This window comes from Bombina bombina, chromosome 2, assembly GCF_027579735.1.
Source record: "Bombina bombina isolate aBomBom1 chromosome 2, aBomBom1.pri, whole genome shotgun sequence".
Classification (NCBI taxonomy): domain Eukaryota; kingdom Metazoa; phylum Chordata; class Amphibia; order Anura; family Bombinatoridae; genus Bombina; species Bombina bombina.
In genome coordinates, this window is record NC_069500.1 from 1,291,148,518 (window position 1) to 1,291,171,884 (window position 23,367).

Consider the following 23,367-nt stretch of genomic DNA (forward strand, 5'->3'; position numbering starts at 1 on the left):
TCCGAACCCCTAACCATAGCACCAGCCATAAGCATAATGTAATATCACCTTTGTAAAAGGCAATGTCACACCATAATGTCATTTGCAGCAACATCTCAGTACAGTCAAAATTGAGCCATCTGGGCCTTAAAAAAAATAAAAATGAGGGTAGATACCAATGTAAGTACCCTTGAAATAGATTCAAAGAAATTCTGTGGATCACATATAGCCAACTGTAAGCATAATTTGTCCATGCTTTATGCAGGGCCCCTTACTGTGTATTTTCACTGTTTGGCATCAAAGCCTGAGTATTTTTTAAAAGCATAGTTTTTTTTTTAAGTTTAGAATTTAGGATCCTGTAATATCAGTGTAGTCATATATCTGTACTAAGCCTGCTGGGTAATGTAGCCATGGATACCGTCTCTCAGGTTAAAGAGATTTTTGCTCTCATGCACAGGTACGTTACTGATGTTTGCGTACAAACAAAATCAAAATATCATGGGGATGGGGTGATAAAAACAATAAAATGTTGCTATCTTAACATTACTAAAAAAAAAAATTGTCATTAAAATGTTACAATATATATTTGATTAAAAGTAATAGCAATGTTTACCACATGATATATTCTAAAACTATCTCTGAAAACAACAGAGGCTCTGACCACGTACATAATTTACTGAAATCAAAGATTTACAACACATTGACCACTAGTTTCTATGACACTTTACACACTGGCTGTAGATCTCGGCATAAAGGCCTACATCTTGAAATGTTTCACCAGTCCCTGAAGCAAAGGAAACTAACCTTGTTCTTTCACACTTACATCAATAAAGGAAAAAAAAGGAAACACTATTGTGGCACACTAATACTCGATAATGTGTTCAATCTACATAAAGAGAAGGATAGACCGGGATAATCAGTTAAAACGTAACTTTTGCTGATTGTTTCATATAAAAATAATACATGATCTCATTGTTCCTCTAGTTACACCAATCACTACACTTTATATATCCTCTATACCTTCTCTTGAGATCGTACTCTTCTCTGTCCTTTTTAAGTGTCCATATCTACAGACTTAGTTATCCCTATATTTAGGTGGTGAACTCAGGTAATAGTTATAGAACTGATGGTAATTTGATATAATTTGATATCCTTGATTGTATTTTTCTTTATTACCTGTTTAGGAATCACCATCTCTTTTTTCAGACTATATATATTATTCTAACCGTCTGCATGAAAATTATATTAAAGAGCTGATAAAGATACATTTGATAACAGAAGTAAATTGAACTGAATCATGATATTAATTTTGACTTCTGTGTACCTATAAATCACTCTTTTAATTGCATCAGAGAAAATGTAGTTGTTCTCTTTAACCAACCAATTCTCAGAACTCTGAGGTAAATGTGCACCATATAAGGTAATATGCTGCTAAAATGTGCTGAGGCATTCAAATGACCAAATATAAAAGAAAAGCTGTGTAACACTGAACAAATGTGTATTCCTTACTCTAAAATCTTTTAATGTATAAATATTGTTACTGTACAGTATAACAAACTGGATAGTTTATTGTATTTAAGATTGTGTCCTTTTATAGAGGCATTAAGCTATTTATCAAATTTATACAAATGGTTTCTGTGGTTCATCACTCAATAAACTCTAATAAGATGAAGAGCCACTTTGATTAACAATTAAATAGGATTAAGTAATGAGAATGCAAAAGATAAAATACATCCCCTAGCAGCTGTCTTTAGGTTGTCTAGAGCTATTTAATGTATCCCAGTTTTCAATTATCATTCCCATATTTAGTAGTAAGACATTTCCCTACCCACTTATTATGTACCATAAGGGTTTCCATGCATTGTTTCTTTCTTTTTTTTAGGTTCTGGCAATATATAAAAATGGTCATATTGTAAAAAAAATAACAATTATGTGAGCTTACAGAAAAATGACAACTGTACTCACTTTTTGTTGCCACTTGTGAACATGTTAGACTCCTCAGCAAACCTTATATTCAAGCTGGTAGGCTTTAGCAGAGTGAGGATGGGCATAGTGTGAGAAGAGAAGAAAGAGAACGCTGCAGCAGGGCATTATTAACAAACCATGGCAATCTCACAATATGAGGGATGGTTGTACCCTCTGCAATGTTTCTATTTCAGTTATTTACTCACATCAGATCCCAGAATGGACTGATAGGTCTCTACACCCCACCAACTATATGCCCACAGCCTTCTTAATTGACCCATGACCCTCTACAGCCTCACTATGCCACCTATATGCTCACATCTGTCCCTAAACTGGGCCTATGGCTCTCAGGACTCCCATCTGTGCTGGCTATAAACCCCCAACAGACTCCAGACCCAAGGGCTTTTTACCTTACATAGATGTATTTCCTGCTTCTACACCAACACATTTTATATTACCTATTGACATCTGTGCATATAGAGGGGTTGGAGAAGAGAGGAGATTGCACATTAATGACACTACAAGGGTTGGAACTGCTCCTAACCTTGTGACCACACTATAATGATACATGCTGGGCCAGCCTGAATATAATACCCTAACTAGGGGAAAACTAAGACAACCTAATCATACCACTTTTTAAATACAATTACTCCCCAATGCTGGGTTACTTCTTTCTAATATACCTGAAGTAAACATAGTGGCAGATTTAACAAGCAGCGGATGCTGCTATCTACCCCAGAAGTTTCCGGCTCAACAGAAACTTAAGTTAGGAAGCAGCGGTCGTAAGACCTCTGCTCCTTAACTCATCTGCCACATCTGAGGTGGTGGACAGCAAATTTCCCGATCAGATAAGATCGGCATGATTGACAACCCCTTCTAGCGGAATCAATGTGCAATGTGCGGCATTGCACAATAAGGTCACTTCTCTCTGCTTATCCTCCTTGATCTGTCCGCAGCCTTTGATACTGTTGACCACCCTCTCTTGCTTCAAACCCTCCAATCCTTCGGCATCTGTGACACAGCCCTCTCGTGGTTCTCTTCCTACCTGTCAAACTGTACCTTTAGTGTAGCCTTCTCTGGGGCCTCCTCTGCCCTGTCACCACTTTCTTTCGGGGTACCACAAGGCTCTGTCCTCGGTCCCCTACTCTTCTCAATCTACATGTCATCATTAGGTTCCCTAATGAAGTCCCACAGTTTCTAATATCATTTGTATGCCGACGACACCCAAATCTACTTTCTGCACCAGATCTATCTCCTTCCTTGCTAACCTGTGTCACTAACTGTCTTGCTCACATCTCTTCCTGGATGTCCTCTCACTACTTCAAGCTAAATCTCTCCAAAACTGAACTCCTTATTTTCCTCCCTTCTTCCAAAATCTCCACCCCCAATCTCTCTATAACTGTTGACAACTCCATCATTACCCCTACCCCACATGCCCGATGTCTCTGGGTCACATTTGACTCAGATCTTTCTTTCACTCCTCACATTCAGTCCTTGGCTAAAGCCTGCCGCTTCCACCTTAAAAACATCTCTAAAATTAGACACTTTATTATCCTTTCCAACCTCGATTACTGCAACTCAGTCCTCTCTGGTCTCCCCAGCTGCCACCTAGCTCCTTTACAAACCATAATGAATGCCTCTGCCAGGCTTATCTTCCTTACACGTCACTCTTCATCTGCTGCACCTCTCTGCCAATCCCTTCATTGTCTTCCTCTTAAACACAAAATTCTCACTCTGACATACAAAGCCCTCAACTGCACTGCTCCCCCCTATATCTCAGAACTTGTCTCCAGATACTCTCCCTCCCGTCCTCTTCACTTTGCTCATGATCTCCTACTCTCTTCCTCTCTCGTTACCTCATCACACTCCCGTTTACAGAACTTCTCCAGAATGACTCCCATCTTGTGGAACTCTCTGCCTCGCTCCACAAGATTCTCCCCTAGTTTTGAAAGCTTCAAGCACTCCCTAAATACTCTACTGTTCAGGGATGCATACAACCTACACTAACCTTTTTTATACCAGTTCCTCTCCTCCATTGCTATCCCCTGAACCCTCCTAGCATGTATGCCTAAGAGTCCAGCTGTTTGTAGATCACCTTCTTAAGAGCTGACTACAACAGTGCGACTCTTGGCAGGGCCCTCTACCCATTTGATCCCTATAATTGTTTTGTTGTACTCTGCCTTTGTTTCTAGCGCTGCGGAATCTGTTGGCTCTCTACAAATAACCAATAATAATAATAATAATAATTTCACCGGAAATGTTTATGCAATGTTAAATGCCAACAGCGTATGCTATTTTTTCTTTCCTAAGATATGGTGAGTCCACGGAATCATCAATTACTAGTGGGAATATCACGCCTGGCCAGCAGGAGGAGGCAAAGAGCACCACAGCAAAGCTGCTATATATGTCACTTCCCTTACCCATAACCCCCAATCATTCTCTTTGCCTCTATTCATGGAGGAGGTGAAGTTTTTGGTGTCTGAAGAAAATTGAACTTCAATCAAGATTTTATTATTTTGAATGCCATAGTAGATTTACTCTGAACTTCCTCTCAAGACTGGGTCTAGCCATACTCCACGTTAGTCTCTTCAGTAGGGCAGTGGTGGTTTTAAAGCGGTTAGGAACTTGTGATGTGGATTATCACTGCGTTTTCCTAATAATTTGCTGCCCTGGTATAGAAAGCCTGAGTAAGTTTATTCTGTCTTTCTTTTTCTATAGGTCTCTGTGATGAGTGGCATCCTCTCACACCGGTAAGCTGTCTACATGCCGGACGGCTAGATGCAGGTAAGTTCCTAATGTCTTCTAGGGCTGGGAGGCTGGTACTTCAGAGTCATATAAAACAGGGACTCTCTGCAATTGTTATTGGGACTCCTTAGTTGAGGATTTATTGTAAGGCATTAGGCAGGCACTAATTTGCATGTGGCAGGAGACAGAGTTAACCCCCTTCAGGGATGGAAGGGGTTAACTTTTTAATTTTACACGGCTCATGTTTTCTGTTAGAGGCACAGACAGTGTCTAAGGAAAAATTTTGTGAACGTTTTTAATTTTATCATTTTCTGAATGGAAATACATATTTTATGAGGGCTAATTGCACAGTGATAGATACTACTCTAATAGTGCAAATACGTTTTTCTGATAGGAAACATAAGGGTTCGCTTGTTTGCATGCTTCTCCTTTTATGTGTTTCCCTGGTGGGGCGCCTTTACTTAGTTGTTTTTTTTTCTGAAGTGAATGAAGCGTGATGCGAATATATATTTTCACGCTTCATTCCTATACTGCTGTGTGTCCCCGCCTTCATTCTCTTCTGAGGAAGAGATGCAGCGCCATTTTGGTCTCGCTGGGTCCGATCACGTGACCTACTGCTTTTCGTTAGACAATCTCAGTTTTTGCTCCAGCTGTTAATCGGAGCTTCGATAGTCACTCTGTCTCTGGGAGTTTTATATAAAAGTACTCTCCCAGATGCACCCTTGTATAAAAGTTTATAGTGTACGTTTTATATACTGTTTGGTGCAAAGAATTAAGTTTTTAGGCAGATAATAAAAACTTTCATTTTGCAGCCTTTATGTCGTTTTAGCCGTATATGGCTAGACTTTACGGACTGCTGTTCTGTCTTAAAGTGACAGTATTTAATTATATTATTTTAGCATAAAAATTTTATATTCCTCTCTTGCCCTGTATTCTTTAAAAAAGAATTCTGTTGGTGTTTTACACGCTGGCTTACCTGCAAGCAGTGTTTGAGTATTGCTGGTTTATTCCCCTTTCTGTTAGGGTTGATAATGTACTGTGCTAGTTTTAATTGTCTTCGCTTCTCTCTTGACGTAGAGTTAGAGCGTTACTTCTGAGCCCAATGTCTCCCGGGATGATGCTGTTAAGGTAATGCCACAGTTTTCTCCTTAAACGTCTCAAGCCTTCATGGCGTCACATGCAGTGCCCTGCGATTCCTCTCAATCTCCTGGAGGAGTGTATTTGCCTGCAGATTTTGCAGCTCAGGTATTCTCTCAATATCTGTGGTGTTATTTGCCTTTCTTTTCTTTCTGGTAAAGTGCAAGAGGACATTTATATATTCAGATAGTAAGGTTTCTGCTAAATATGTTTGTAAACATTTGTTTTTATATACCTTGGGTAACACAAACACCCACAGGTTTTTATATAATTTATTTTAATAAAATATTCTTTGAACTATATGGAAGCCTGAGCGTGAATCATCATTCCTAGCACCTGACCACCTGACCACCTGTGTTTTGCTGGGACACTGCGAGTTCCCAGCCCGCGTCAATTAGCACACTGGGTGCTGCTCTGTTTGTGAGTATACAGGGAGTGCAGAATTATTAGGCAAGTTGTATTTTTGAGGATTAATGTTATTATTGAACAACAACCATGTTCTCAATGAACCCAAAAAACTCATTAATATCAAAGCTGAATAGTTTTGGAAGTAGTTTTTAGTTTGTTTTTAGTTATAGCTATTTTAGGGGGATATCTGTGTGTGCAGGTGACTATTACTGTGCATAATTATTTGGTAACTTAACAAAAAACAAATATATACCCATTTCAATTATTTATTTTTACCAGTGAAACTAATATAACATCTCAACATTCACAAATATACATTTCTGACATTCAAAAACAAAACAAAAACAAATCAGTGACCAATATAGCCACCTTTCTTTGCAAGGACACTCAAAAGCCTGCCATCCATGGATTCTGTCTGTGATTTGATCTGTTCACCATCAACATTGCGTGCAGCAGCAACCACAGCCTCCCAGACACTGTTCAGAGAGGTGTACTGTTTTCCCTCCTTGTAAATCTCACATTTGATGATGGACCACAGGTTCTCAATGGGGTTCAGATCAGGTGAACAAGGAGGCCATGTCATTAGATTTTCTTCTTTTATACCCTTTCTTGCCAGCCACGCTGTGGAGTACTTGGACGCGTGTGATGGAGCATTGTCCTGCATGAAAATCATGTTTTTCTTGAAGGATGCAGACTTCTTCCTGTACCACTGCTTGAAGAAGGTGTCTTCCAGAAACTGGCAGTAGGACTGGGAGTTGAGCTTGACTCCATCCTCAACCCGAAAAGGCCCCACAAGCTCATCTTTGATGATACCAGCCCAAACCAGTACTCCACCTCCACCTTGCTGGCGTCTGAGTCGGACTGGAGCTCTCTGCCCTTTACCAATCCAGCCACGGGCCCATCCATCTGGCCCATCAAGACTCACTCTCATTTCATCAGTCCATAAAACCTTAGAAAAATCAGTCTTGAGATATTTCTTGGCCCAGTCTTGACGTTTCACCTTGTGTGTCTTGTTCAGTGGTGGTCGTCTTTCAGCCTTTCTTACCTTGGCCATGTCTCTGAGTATTGCACACCTTGTGCTTTTGGGCACTCCAGTGATGTTGCAGCTCTGAAATATGGCCAAACTGTTGGCAAGTGGCATCTTGGCAGCTGCACGCTTGACTTTTCTCAGTTCATGGGCAGTTATTTTGCACCTTGGTTTTTCCACACGCTTCTTGCGACCCTGTTGACTATTTTGAATGAAACGCTTGATTGTTCGATGATCACGCTTCAGAAGCTTTGCAATTTTAAGAGTGCTGCATCCCTCTGCAAGATATCTCACTATTTTTGACTTTTCTGAGCCTGTCAAGTCCTTCTTTTGACCCATTTTGCCAAAGGAAAGGAAGTTGCCTAATAATTATGCACACCTGATATAGGGTGTTGATGTCATTAGACCACACCCCTTCTCATTACAGAGATGCACATCACCTAATATGCTTAATTGGTAGTAGGCTTTCGAGCCTATACAGCTTGGAGTAAGACAACATGCATAAAGAGGATGATGTGGTCAAAATACTCATTTGCCTAATAATTCTGCACTCCCTGTAACCACAATACAAGACCTGTTGTACCTTTTCATCACCACAGTATCACACTTGGAGGCGCCCTCTTTTTTTTGTCATTCTTCATTCACAGATTCCTGGTTTCTGCTAAATATGTTGCTATCCCTCATAGGTCTGATGTGGTGCAGTCACTAGGAGCTTCTGAGGGTGATATATCACATTCGGACAGTATAATTCCTTCATCTGATGCTAAGGTGTATCCTTCAGATTTGATCTTGAACACCTTTGTGTATGGTAAGGAGGTTTTGGCTAATTTGGGGCAACTCCAATACATATATCATTGTCAACCCTAAGAATCTAGTGAATTTTGGAAATACTAGGATTCCTTTGTGGAAGTTTTTCCTGTTCCAGACCATGCTAGGAGTTTTTTTTACAGGAATGTGAGAAGTCAGGGATTTTTTTTCCTGTCTCCTGTTTTTAAAAAAAAAAAAAATATGTTTCCTGTTGTTGTCTCCATTAAATATCAGGGTGCACGGTGCCTAAAGTAGTAGGGCATTTCTACTTTGGCTAAGTGATCTACGTTTCCTAGAGAGGATAGCTGTTCTTTTCAGGATCTCTGGGCTAAGCTGGTGACTTACATGGAAGTTTGTATTGCCACTGTGTCAAGTGCGGCATCTTATTGGTGCAATGCCTTTTCTAATTCCAATTAGGTAGAGACTCCTTTGGAGCAGCTCCAGTACATAATTTAGGCTCTTAAGCTAGCCAATTCTTTATTTCCGATGCTACCAACCACAAGATATCTGGCTTCGCTGTTCTAGTCCGTGGGGCGTTATGGACAGTGGATTTTCTTCTGAGTCCAAGTTTCTTGTGCATTGGTCCTGATCTGACAGGAATAGTTCTGATATAAAGGATTTTGCCCCCATTCCGGAGTTGGTCCTAGTGGGAGGTTGATTATCTCTGTTTGTCTTCAGACATGGATATGAGATGTTCCAGATAATCTGTGGACATTGTGCTTTAGAGTTACTACTTAGTAGTCATTCCTTCCCTGCCTGAGGCAGGTTTCTCCTCTCAATTTTATCTACAGGTCAGATAACTGTGAGGTTTTTTTGCAGTGCATTTAGGATTTCTCTTTCCTGTGGGTGATAGTTCCAGTTCCTGTAAGAGAAAAGGGTCTAGGATTTTATCATTTCTGTTTGAGGTTCCCTGGAGGGAATTTTGCCCTATAGTTGTCCTAAAGTGCCTCAACAGGTTGTCTCAGGGTACCGTTTTTTAAATGGAAACCAGGGATCTAGGAGGGTCAGTTTATAGTGACCTTAGTCCTGGAGGACGCGTAATTTCAAGTTCCTGAGGTTTGCCTTTCTGTCAAACTCTTTCAGTTTGTGACTCTTCCCTTTGGCCTTGCCATGTTCCTCAGAAGGGGCTGTATTGGTAGTCATCTGGTTTCAGGGAATTGCTGTGGTGCCATTCCTGGACATCTTAATGGTTCATGCGCCATCTTTTCAAGATGCTAACTCTCATACTGAGATCTTGTTGTCTCGCTTCATTCCTCGAATGGAAGTGTATCTGACAATGATTTCTCTTGGTCTAGCTACAGGGGTAGTTTTTTAGGGACCAGATTAGTTTCCCTTTTTCTGAAATTATTCTTCACAGAGGCCAGGAAATAGAGGATTTTTCTTAATGGTCTGATGATTGCTTCATTGGACATCATCCCTTTGCTCAATCCATCTGAGAGTCTGCGGTTATGCATGTTCAGATAGTGGACCGTGGATCTTGTGGTTTTGTCTTGGAGGATAAATCTTGATGAGATTCTTCCCTGTGAATCAGAGACAGAAGTTAATGGTGGAGCGTTCGCTTTGCTTGCAAGAGGTAGCAGGATCTTTACCTGCTTTCTCCAGAATTTTTTGGCTCTCTCAAGTACTTCTGTCTTGGGGCACATGCTTCCGGAGACTTTCCTATGTGTTAGTCATGGTCACTAGCCTGTTGGGTTGGTGACTATGGACTTGGGAGGAGCCTGCTCTCCCCATAACCTTTTTGGAGTTGAGAGCGATCTGCAATGCTCTGATTGCTTGGCCTCAGTTGTCTTTTTCGGTTTTCAGGTTCTAGTTGTACAATTTCATCTCAGTGGTTTACATTAACCATCTGGGAGGAACCTCGAGTTCCTTTGCCATGATTGGTGGGGATTGTTCGGTGGGCAGACACCCACATTCTAGTTTGTTCTGTATTCTCTTTTCAAGAGTGTATACCGGGAGCAAACTTCTTGAGCAGTCAGATTTTTCATTCTGGGGAGTGGTCTCCTGGAGGGTTCTCCAGGTTAACCCTCACATGGGGGGTACTGGAGTTGGCGATGGCAGTACGCCAGGTTTCCAAGTTATGTTTAGGGTCATGAGATCAGCAGGCTGCTCTGCTATATACCCTGGTGGTTCCTTGGGATTTTAATGGTTCCTGCATAGTCTTGCAGGATCAGGTTTTTAGACCTAGCAGAGATGTATTTCTTCCACCTTGGTGGTTGTTCCTGAGGAAGGTTCTTCTGATTTAGGGTCCTTTCTTTCATCCTAATTTTGTTTTCTCTGAAGCTTTCAGCTTGGAGATTGAATGCTTAGTTCTGTCATTGAGATCATGGTTCAGGCTCGCAAGCCTGTTACTGGTTAATTTTACCATAAGGTATGTCGTAAATTTTCTGATTGGTGTGAGTCTATGGACTACTCTTGGAAGTTGGTTCGGGATTACTAGGGGTTTTGCTCTTCTCTGGGTCGTTCTGGAGGATGTTTGGTCAGTTCTCTGAAGGGTTAGATTTCTGCGTTTATCCTTTTTTATACAGGTGTCTGGCGGATGTGCCAGATGTGTAATCTTTTTGTCACACCCTGGTTTAGTATCAGGCCTGTGTTTAAGTCTGTTGCTCCTCCTGGAGTTTTTAAGCAGCAGGCTCAGTTTGAGCCGTAGCATTCCATAGATTTAAAAAATTTATCTTGGAATGTTTTTTCTTTTGTTATATATTCTGTTCGGAGAGTTTAGGTACTCTCGGCTTTGCAGTGTGATTCACTTTATTTTTTTGGGGATATGATGTTTTTTTTATCCTAAGTGGAAATATTGTTCCCTCTCTGTGTCCTCATTCTTATCTTTTGAGGTACGTGTGTGCTGAATTTGGATGTTGTGCGGGCTTCTGTTTTTGTTCGTTTTCTCCGTATTAGAAAATTACTGCTACTTCTCTTTTTTCTGGTTGAGAAGTTTACTTTGTTTGCTTTTCAGAACTGCTGGGCTGCAGTTTCCTGAGAGAGTTATGGCTCATTATTCGAGGGCTGTCTCTTCTTTTTAGGATTTTAAAATGAAGCTTCTGTGGCACAGATTTGCAAGTCTGCAACTTAGTTTTTCTTTGCATTTTTTTCCAAATTTTGAAAATTTGATACTTTGTCTCAGTTGAGGCTTCTTTTAGGATATAGGTTCTTCAAGCAGTGGTGCCTTCTGTTTAGGTTACCTGTCTTGTCCCTCCCTAATCATCTGTGTTCTCTAGCTTGGGTATTGGTTCCCACTAGAAATTGATGATTCCATGGACTCACCATATCTTAGGAAAGAAAACATAATTTATACTTACCTGATAAATTTATTTATTTCCAGATATGGTGAGTCCACGGCCCACCCTTTATTTTAAGACAGTTATTTTTAACTAAAACCTCAGGCACCTCTATACCTTTGTGTTATCTTCTTTTTCCATTTCCCTTCGATGAATGACTGGGGTTTATGGGTAAGGTAAGTGACATATATAGCAACTTTGCTGTGGTGCTCTTTGCCTCCTCCTGCTGGCCAGGAGTGATATTCCCACTAGTAATTGATGATTCCGTGGACTCCCCATATCTGGAAATAAATACATTTATCAGGCAAGTATAAATTGTGTGTTTTTTTTAAACATAAACAAAAGCAGGTGAAGGTAGCACTCCTTATGTAGTGAAAAAAGCTATTTTTATTAATGTGATGGTAAAGCATATAATTCTTATTAATGTGATGGTAAAGCATAGCACTAGTAAAACATCCTAATTAATAAATAAAAGTAAACTACATTTATTATTTTTCATTTTAAATACTTAAGTTTTTTATTATTTAATAAAAAAGCATTGACAACAGTGAGTCGCATGGCAATGCATTTGATTGGATGCCACACAAACGTGTTGAAAGTAAATAAAAAAGAGAGTAGGAAGGTAGCAGGCAGAAGATTATAATAAGCTGCAGATCAAACGGTATGTAAAGAACTATTTCTATGGAAATAATATATATATAACATTACAAGCACAATAATTCAATTAATATGAAGTGATCTGTTTGAGGTTACCATCACTTTAAAGCTTAAAACATCAGCAATCTTTTGGGGCTCCTGCCCCTTTATCAAGCTAACAAAACTTACTACAGTGCACACATTTAACCCATTCTCATAAAACAGGTGACCAATCATCTGCAACCTGGTAGGCGTGTACATATTTATATACAACAAGAGAAAAAATAGCATCCCTTAAGCATAAAAGAAACAAAAGAAGAATCAGAAATAAATAAGTCCAAAAAGGAGGACACACAAAAAGGGGAGGGGTTCTCAATCCTCAGAAAAAGATTTAAAGTAAAAAATGAAAGGTTAATAAAACTTAAACATTTATTGTGTAAAAAAAATAAAACATGAGAAATATAAAACCACATTAAAAACACTAAAAAGGTATTAACACACAGGGGCATGAAAGGTCAAATTCACAGTATTGATTCTATATGCACAGTCAGGGTCTAAAAAGTTCAAAGGAGGTAACTATCCCCATTATATAGTGCAACACGAATACAAAAAGATCCCTCACATACAGTCTACCAGTGACTATAAGGTCTCCCTAAGGAGTACCACAAAAGGGATTGGCAATCTGCTACTCTAACGTGTTGCTCCTATATAATTATTTAAGAAAGCTGGGTGTTCCTGTACTAGTCTGGTACTTCAAAAATATCTAACATAGAATAAACCACAAAAAAACTATCAAATATAGATGCAATACAATACCAAAGGCCCCTGGCCAGGAGCTAATCATGCCACAAAATGTCTGACGCACGTTTTGCTCCTGCTTTATCAAAGGCAAATTGTTTGTGTTATTTTCTAGTTTAAATAGGCTGTTTAAGCCAATCATTACGTCTCACCCGGAATAAGCCAATCAACCTTTACAACACTCTCAACGGTTGCAATCGACTCTTATTTATTTATATAAAACATCCTTGTTATTCCTTGTCATCCTTTTTATTCTTAAATATTCTCTCTATCTTTAGATAAATGTATGCTATGCTCCTAGTTGCACTACATATGATTCATATGGTGGCCGATTTTATGTTCAAATATTGCCCATATTACATTACTCCGGTATTGCGTACACATATGACATCACTTTGGAGCCTTTCTATCAAGCTCCGTATGGAGCTTGAAGTCCCATGTTTCTGGCGAGCCTTCTAAAGACCGCTGCTCCATAACCTGTCTGTCTGCTCTGAGGAGGTGGACAGACATTGCGGGAAATCAACCCGATTGAATAAGATCGGGTTGATTGATACCCCTGCTAGCGTCCGATTGGCCGCGAATCTGCAGAAGGCGGTGTTGCACCAGCAGTTCACAAGAGGTGCTGGTGGAATGCTTAAGGCAGAGAGCGTATTGCTCTCTGGATTCAGCAATGTCTGTCGGACATGATCCGCTGATCGGATCATGTCGGACAGACATTTGTTAAATAGGCCCCTTTTTTAAAACAATTTTTTATTCTAAATTTTGTTTTTTATTTTTGAAATAAAACATATTCCCTGATAACAGCTTTGTCCTATATGTGGTTAGCAGAGCAGCAATTGATCCATTTTCCATAGCAATTAATCTTAAATACATTTAAAAATCTCAAATGTTATATTTAATTTGTATTATAGGTTGTCTCAGTTTATTACTTAAATGTTAATTGATTTTTAGTACTTTTCAGGGCACCATCTGGTGGAGATTAGTAAAGGGGTTAAGAACACACTTATTTTATTGTATTTTGTATCATCACAAACCGTTTTCAGTCAGTGCGTTAGCTGTGAGCTTTAGGCTAGCTGTGCAAATGTTTGTGTTTTTATAACTTCTTATGATTATGATCGTTATGCTGACAATATATTCATTTGTATCATTTATAGATGTTCTCTGTGAAGTGTTTCCCAGGGTGCATTGAGCATTATCATATGATGTCTGGGCCAGTTTACATGTATTAGGAAAGGCTTCAAATGGAAATGTAACATTTTTGTGTTCTTTAAAACCCACCAGGAATAAGATTACACAATGCTGAGTTTTTTTAAATCTGTATTAGTAATACTTTAGGTTACATATTTGTTATTTCCTGATGTGTGCCTTGTTCCATTTATATTCTTTGTTGAAGAACATATCTAGGCTGGCTTAGGAGCAGCAATACATTATAGGGAGCTGATTGGTGGCTAAACATGTATGCCTCTTGTCATTGCCTCACCCAATGTATTTAGTTCTCAATACTTCATTGCTGCTTCTTCAACAAAAGGATACCAAGCAAATAGGATAATAAAAGTAAATAGTAGAGCTCTTTAAAATTGTATGTTCTCTCTGAATCGTGAAAGAACAAAATTGGGTTACATGTCCCTTTAAAACTTCATGATTTAGAAAAAACTAATTTTCCCATTTACTTCCGTTACCTTTTCCTTTTGGCGTCCTGTTTTAAAGCTTTGTTCCTTTGCATGTTAGAATGCTGGGGCCCGATCAGAAGTCAAAAGTGTGCAGTATATTGCAATGGAAAGTTTCAACAAAACAAATGACACCAAATGAAAGAGGTTAATTTGATAATAGACAAAAGATGAAAAAACAATCGTCCCTGAGTTAGAAACCTAATATGTAGAAAGCGGCACAGTGTGTGTATAAATAGCAGCCTTTTTAGAACTTCATGCATATTGTAGAGTTGTTGTGCACGCTGTGTTGGGTTATAGAATACCTCACAACATGTTCAATATAGTATGTTAGGTTTATACCTTTCTATACACTATATTTAGCAAGATTGATATGCATAGTGAAAGATCAGTAATGGATAACTTTGGTGAAAAATGTTGATCCAACAAAGTTTGCTGGTTCTTGAAATGTAGTCAAATAAATGATGTACTATGACTCTTGGAATCTTCCCCATTAAAGATATAAGTTTTGATACTGATACTTTTTTTCCCTGGTGATTATCATAGTATTTATGCGAAAACTAATTTCTCTGAAATAGCTAAAGAGTTACCAAAAACAACTTTATATGACTTACACCATTGTATCTGTTAAGTTAAGCAGAAGAGATGATCATGTTTACAGCCATATGATTGTTTAACTAAACCTTCTTGCAGCAGTATAACCAGTGTAGGTACCAGGTTAGGTAGACAGTGTAGTTGTATTTCATTGTAGTGTTTCCTTTCATCAGATATCTTGTAACTCACTGATAATTATGTTTTCTAGGGCCTTTTAGGTGTCTGGCATGTTATACTTTATGGAGAGATGTTTTTGGTTCACGAGCAGTTACACAAGTGGCCATATATTTTCATCACCTGGTACTATGCATTTCTTATGCTACTTCTACCCCTTTCTCTCTCTTTTCTTGATCCTTTTCTCTCCTTATATTCTCTCTCTTATGCTTTTAGATTCACATAGTCAACTACCCACTTCTCTACTGTAGGACTTACCTTAACATACCCCATCTAGGCATGAGCAAGGTACAGCCATGCCTTGTTATCTTCACCATTTATTCCCCCATAATTTGATTTGTAAATGTTATCCCCACTACCACCTTATGTAATCAGTCTCTATGAACTATTATTAAAAAAAAAAAAACTGCTTCTTACCCATGTGACAGTTCCACTGATCTTAGGTTTCAGCTGTGTGGAAAGTCATGAGGGAACATTAGACTCCTCCACTTGCGAAAAACTAATGACAGCAGGGAGATCCTATGAATTATGGTCCTTCACATCCTAGTGGATTAATATGTGAAGCATCTCTCATCTGCTTCACCACCAACAATCTATACTTTTGGATATCGTAAGCACCCAAGACATAAGATGCCTTGTAAATTACAGTTTTTGGACAAGATGCACTTATATTATTTAGCTATTTGTGTTGTACAGTTTACATTAGTATTCCATTCCCTTTAAAACCAGGCTTACCAAATTCCAGGAATCAGGGCACCACAACTCCAATATTTTTTTAAAATTAATTTCCCATAGTTTTTATGAACGTAATATACGGTTGTTGAGGCAGTTCCATTAAATAACAACTGTCCTTGTCCATTGGGCAATTTGTGTAATTTGTCCCTGTGAAATATAGTTCCTAGTTATGATCACAAGGGAGGTAATAATTACTATCGGCGAGATTACCAATTTTGTGTTAGCCTTAAAAAGCAGTGTTGAGAGGTCCCAACGCTGCTTTTTTTTTTTTTTTTTAAATCAAAGTTTTTTATTTAGGTATTAAGGATTACAACATGTAAAACATATTGACAAACAAAATTGACTCTATTGCAGATTGTTGTGTTGAAGAAAAATGACATAAGAAAAATATAACAATTAAAATACATCTTGTGGAAATAGTCATCATACAGTCAACCATTCTATTCAATGAGTATTCTAACAGATATATAGCAATTTGATACCTAATTTGCGAAAAAAACAAAACACGCACACGCTTGTCTCCCTACATAAGCAGTTTGCCAAATAGTATGATATCTAACAAGAAATTACATAAATTAAAGATGATGTTCTATACAAAAATATGGGAGACTAGATCAGATTACAAATACAAGGGTATTGGTATATATCGCCCAATAACAGAGAAATGGCAGACAAACCGTGCGTATGCATACTAGCAATGATATGTACGACTCAGAGGCTTTTTTGGGCCTAGATAGACTTACGACACTACATTAAGTGGAGTTGATCTTTGTTGTGGTCTCTCTGGTGCTTATATACAGTATATACAGACATGTGATAGTGACTATTAAATACAGGAAACAGAGTAGCTTACACACATTCGGATTTCTATATGTAAATAGCTGCATTATAAGATAATAGTATCGCATAACTTTGATACGCATAGTTAGACCACTATTACAAAGGCTTTAAAAAATAAAGAATTTGTTTATGAATACAATAAGCATTCAAGAAAATACACATATTGCCCTAGAGTCAGGGTAACATTGCACACAAATATTATTCCACTTTTGAGCTCGCAAACATATGTAAAGCTTACTTAAAGGAAAAAGGCTTGTCGTACCGTTATCCAGTACAAAATGTTTTAGGCAATATAAAACCCATACCTAATAAAACTAAAACAGCAGATTTATGAGGATATATAGTCAACCATAAGCATGAGATATAAACAAACATACAAGAGTAGATAATACATAATAAGTGGTCAGAAAGAACCTGTCATATAAGAGCAGAAATAACTTGAATTTATCATAGAGGAAGCTTCAAGAATAATGGCCTTATGGGAAACTATCTTTCTGTATTTAATAACCAAAAGGCTTTTGGAACAATATTAGATGGGAGTAAGTAAGTAAAATAACCATTAGATTCAGACCCTGTTAATACTTTAAGCATCTCTGATACACCTTTCCTAGCTCATATTATGGCTATTCCCACATTTATATAGTGAAATATGTACCTTGTAAATTAGAGGGAACCCTTAAATGGGGCGAGCTGTCTGATATGTATCCCAATGCATAAAGTCATAAGAGAACTGTTATATATGTATATAAAGACATTTTAGGATCTCCTTCAGATAAATAAAGCATTTGTGGCTAATATGGATAGTCTAGTATAGAAAACTGAATTATAAATACGGATATAAGTTTAGTAGGTTTGAAGAAATCTACACACTTCTTTAAAGGCAAACCCGTTTACACACTCATACATAATAGAAATAAAAACATAACTATGTGGGTAGTTATAAAAACCCCTGTAAAACCTAACCGAACTTCTAAGAAAACTCAGTGTTGCAGAGGTCAGGTACTGACGATTAACGTCCAAAAGCAGTGAAGCATACAGTCTGCCACCAGAGGCTAGTGATTTTGAACTGAGACAGTGATCTCCAGTATAGATGCTAACATCCCAACAATGAACCTAGTACAAACTATATATAATATTGCTCTCAAAAGTAGGCACAAGTTTGAAAATACCCAGCACACGGGAAAGGCAATCACACAGTCAAGGAGTTTAATGCGGGCATGGGTGAGGCACGGGCGCCACTGCAGAACGTCCGTCTCTATCCAACACCCACTCTGATGCAGCACCTACGGGGTAAGTAGCAAAACAATCGGGGCAGTGTACACCTAGAAGCAGACACTCCAGCAGGACACATGGCAGACCCAGACTGCATCTGCTTTCTCTGCATCACCACCGTACTGACGCTCCACTGCACAGAGCTGGCCAATATCTTCGGTATCTCTGGATGCCTGGAAACCACTGAAAGTTTCCTTTTCCGTATAGCGGTGACATCCCCATGACCCGGGCGGGGACCGGCCGCATCCCCTCCCAGGGGAGCTGAGGATAACAATGAGTATACGCTATGGCGTTTCTTAGACAGGGAGCCTTTCAAAGCCTGGAGTGGAGGCGTTAGGCTTGGACTGCGCAACTCAGCATGTGAAGTCGGGTCAGGACGTGGGTCCGTAGATTCAGCAGTCCACTCAGTTACTTCCCTCGCCAAGGTGTATTTTTGTGCCTTAGGTGGTGGGCTCGCCGAACTAGACACTTGGCATATGGCTCTCAGATCCATAAACCTACAGTCTAACAGTCGGTCCAAGGCCTTTATTTTATTTAGTAAAATGACATGGAAGTCCTCCATATTGATAGCGTTATGTAATGTTCTGGGTGGCATAAACAATAATAGCAGGTGAATACTGCTCTACTCGAGTAAATTGTGTACTCGAGGGGGGGTGATGTATGCGTGAGGTGAAGTCACGGCCTACCTTCCAGGCCCAATCTGTATGAACCCAGCATGAGATATCGTGTATATTAAGACATCATTCAGCTCCTTATCTTCTCCCATGAGAGCTTGATGAGTTCCAACGTGAAAAGTCCCAAACGCTGCTTTTTAATGCCCGCTGGTATTACGAGTCTGGCAGGTACAGGTGTACCGCTCACTTTTATTCCACGACTCGAGCTTACCGCAAATCCCCTTACGTCAATTGCGTATCCTATCTTTTTAATGGGATTTGCCTAACGCCGGTATTACGAGTCTTTGAAGAAGTGAGCGGTACAGCCTCTCCTGTCAAGACTGATACCGCATTTAAAAGTCAGTAGTTAAGAGTTTTATGGGCTAATGCCGTAACATAAAACTCATAACTAAAGTGCTAAAAAGTACACTAACACCCATAAAGTACCTATTAACCCCTAAACCGAGCCCCCCCCCACATCGGAAACACTTAAATAAAATTTTTAACCCCTAATCTGCCGACCGGACATCGCCGCCACTTTAATAAATATATTAACCCCTAAACCATCGCACTCCTGCCTCGCAAACACTAGTTAAATTTTTATTAACCCCTAATCTGTCGTCCCTAACATTGCCGACACCTACCTACATTTATTAACCCCTAATCTGCCGCCCCCAATGTCGCCGCCACTATACTAAAGTTATTAACCCCTAAACCTAAGTCTAACCCTAAATCTAACCCCCCTAACCTAAATATAATTTAAATAAAACAAAATAAAATTTCTACAATTAAATAAATTAATCCTATTTAAAACTAAATACTTACCTATAAAATAAACGCTAAGATAGCTACAATATAACTAATAATTACATTGTAGCTATTTTAGGATTTATTTTTATTTTACAGGCAACTTTGTATTTATTTTAACTAGGTGCAATAGTTATTAAATAGTTATTAACTATTTAATAGCTACCTAGTTAAAATAAATACAAATATACCTGTAAAATAAATCCTAACCTAAGTGACAATTACACCTAACACTACACTCTAATTAAATAAATTACCTAAACTAACTACAATTAACTACAATTAAATAAACTAAAGTACAAAAAATAAAAAAACACTAAATTACAGAAAATATAAAAGTAATTACAAGAATTTTAAACTAATTACACCTACTCTAATCCCCCTAATAAAATAAAAAAGCCCCCCAAAATAAAAAATTCCCTACCCTATACTAAATTACAAATAGCCTTTAAAAGGGCCTTTTGCGGGGCATTGCCCCAAAGTAATCAGCTCTTTTACCTGTAAAAAAAAAAAAAAATACCCCCCCAACATTAAAACCCACCACCCACACACCCAACCCTACTCTAAAACCCACCCAATCCCCCCTTAAAAAAACCTAACACTACCCCCTTGAAGATCACCCTACCTTGAGACGTCTTCACCCAGCCGGGCACAAGTGGACCTCCAGAGGGGCAGAAGTCTTCATCCAATCTGGGCAGAAGAGGTGCTCCAAGCGGCAGAAGTCTTCATCCAGACGGCATCTTCTATCTTCATCCATCCGGAGTGGAGCGGGTCCATCTTCAATCCAGCCAACGCGGAGCATCCTCTTCAAAGGGCTATTTGTAATTTAATATAGGGTAGGGAATTTTTTTTATTTTGGAGGGCTTTTTTATTTTATTAGGGGGATTAGAGTAGGTGTAATTAGTTTAAAATTCTTATAATTATTTTATTATTTTCTGTAATTTAGTGTTTTTTATTTTTCGTACTTTAGTTTATTTAATTTAATTGTTCTTAGTTTAGGTAATTTATTTAATGATAGTGTAGTGTTAGGTGTAATTGTCACTTAGGTTAGGATTTATTTTTCAGGTAAATTTGTACTTAATTTAATTAGGTAGCTATTAAATAGTTAATAACTATTTAATAACTATTGTACCTAGTTAAAATAAATACAAAGTTGCCTGTAAAATAAAAATAAAACCTAAGATAGATACAATGTAATTATTAGTTATATTGTAGCTAGCTTAGGGTTTATTTTATAGGTAAGTATTTAGTTTTAAATAGGAATAATTTATTTAATTGTAGTTATTTTATTTATATTTATTTAAATTATATTTAAGTTAGGGGGGTGTTAGACTTAGGTTTAGACTTAGGTTTAGGGGTTAATAACTTTACTATAGTGGCGGCGACATTGGCGGCGGCAGATTAGGGGTTAATACATTTAATATAGTTGCGGCGACGTTGGGGGCAGCAGATTAGGGGTTCATAGGAATAATGTAGGTGACGGCGGTGTCCAGAGCGGCAGAGTAGGGGTTAATAATATAAAGTAGGTGTCGGCTATGTTGAGGGCGGCAGATTAGGGGTTAATAAGTGTAATATTAGGGTTGTTTAGACTCAGGGTTCATGTTAGGTGTAGACATAAAATGAATTTCCCTATAGGAATCAATGGGGCTGCGTTTTGCAGGTGTTAGGTTTTTTTTCAGCCGGCTCAGCCCCATTGTTTCCTATGGGGAAATCGTGCACGAGCATGTTTAGCCAGCTTACCGCTACCGTAAGCAGCGCTGGGATTGAGGTGAGATGTGGAGCTAAATTCTGCTCTACGCTCGCCTTTTTGCGGCTAACGCCGGGTTTAAAAAAAACCATAATACCAGTGTTGTCTTAAGGGAGCGATGAAAAAAAAAGGCTCGTTAGCAACGCAAGCCTTACCGACAAAAACTCGTAATCTCGCCGTATGTTTTTACTAAGATAGAAGAAAGTTACATTTATATTGTACACTCTGAAAACATAATAATCATTATTTTAATATCCACTTATTTAAACATTCTTTTTTTCTTATTTGTTTTTCAGAACTTGTGAAAAAGATAGCACAACAAAAGTTTGCTGAAACACGCAGTGACTATCAAAAGGTAATGTTATCACTATTGTAATACTTGAAATATATGTATTGCTTCATACTTAAGAAAGGAAGGAATTCTTCCGAAAGCTTGTCAACTTATAAATGTATAATTAGTCCAAAAAAAAAAAAAAGTATCATTGCTCAATGCAATACTCTTGTTATTTTGATATTGAAATATATGTATATATTTTGATAATGAGTAGATTTTTCTCAAAGCATTTGGAAATTGTTCAGTTTTTTTTTTAAATAAAACTGCAAAATCTTCTGTACAATTTTAAAAAACAAAAATAAAATAAGATAAATTCACACATGTGGTAAAGATTCACTCCCCTAAGAAATACTCTCAAATAACTACAGGCATACTTCGGTTCCAGACCACCACAATAACATACCCCCCAACTGTCCTGTCACGGGACAGTCCCCGAATTTAAGGGTCTGTCCCGCTGTCCCGGGTAGATTGACGTCTGTCCCACATTGCCCCATGCATTTAAAAAAAGATATATTTTTCTAAATTCTATTGGGGCCATACATGGTCATGGTTTTTGGCGCATTTGCCCTGTTGATTCATCTTTGAGCTCAGGCATGAGAAAGCAGCAACCGTGCCGCTGTGTTGTCTCGAGGACTAACTTGAAAGTTCACCTCAGGAGCCTAACTGTGTCTACTTACTAGTGGAGTGTGGCAGTGTGCTGTGAGTCTCTGAGGACAGCGGCCAGGACTACTCTGGCCACGGGTAAGATCTGAGAGAAGTTCAGACTCAGTCGGATCATCAGCATCACTAGAGATTTATCTCTTCTTTAATCCCAGGTGTATACACAATTTATTGCTTTACAGTTGTATGATGGGTTTTGCAACATACTCCTATCCCTGCAGTGTGAAGAGTGAACGCACCCAGTCTCCATTATTATGTCATATAAAGCAGGCATTGCTTCTAATCCTGCATAAAGTGAAAAAGTTATGGAGATTAGGCTCTTAATCTGCAAAATGGATAAAGGTGTGTATGGAAGTCGTTCGCTAAATATGTAGAAAAAACTGGACCTTGGACAGAATAGGTGAAAAATTCTTCTACAATTTATTTTCAAAATAAAAACATGATAATACCAAGATAAAATAAATCACAATCCCTAAGTGTTGCAACACTATATCAATTCATAAAATTTCTAAAATTCAGATATACATTTGTTTCATACACCAATAAAAGGATTTATCTGCTCTTTTGTATCCTTTGTTCAAAGATTTTAGATAGAATGTATTCTTTTATTTCAACACAATGAATAATATTTGTCTCTATTCAATATTTTATATCTATATTTCATCAACTTTAAAATTACAAATATGTAGCAAAAACTAACAATTAGTTAAAACAATTTAAATGCAAGACTGATTATAAATGGTGTCCCCACAATGGCTGTTTACTTATATTGGTTGTAATTTTGGGTATCTAAAAAGTTCATCAAAGCATTTGTAAGTAATTGAAGATAAAACAGTACGGACCTCCTGGGTAGGAGCCTGCTGCTTTTCTATTCATCCGGCAGAGGAGGATTTTGCCTTTAGATTTAGAGTAGCATGCCTGCGCTCGCTTCTAAGAGACATTTTGACGATATTAGAGATTCCTTGTACTGATCTGCCAGTCGAATCTCAGAACACTAAATCAGATGGTGAATTTGATTAAGGCGGGTGGCGAAGGATGGAGATCTTATTTCTTTTCGTCTATTTCCTTTTTTAGGATTCCCAGTTCCGGGCTCTATAGGGGGATTGT

General features: G+C 38.3%; 1 protein-coding gene across 1 annotated transcript in view; it reads left to right on the plus strand.

Annotated features, from left to right (window-relative positions):
* The window catches only part of PROM1 (prominin 1), a 395,265-nt gene that overhangs the window by 139,815 nt on the left and 232,083 nt on the right, over positions 1-23,367 (plus strand). The window contains exon 2 of the mRNA XM_053704117.1: positions 21,563-21,621. Coding sequence (XP_053560092.1) covers positions 21,563-21,621 — 59 coding nt within the window. The remainder of the gene's footprint in view (positions 1-21,562; positions 21,622-23,367) is intronic.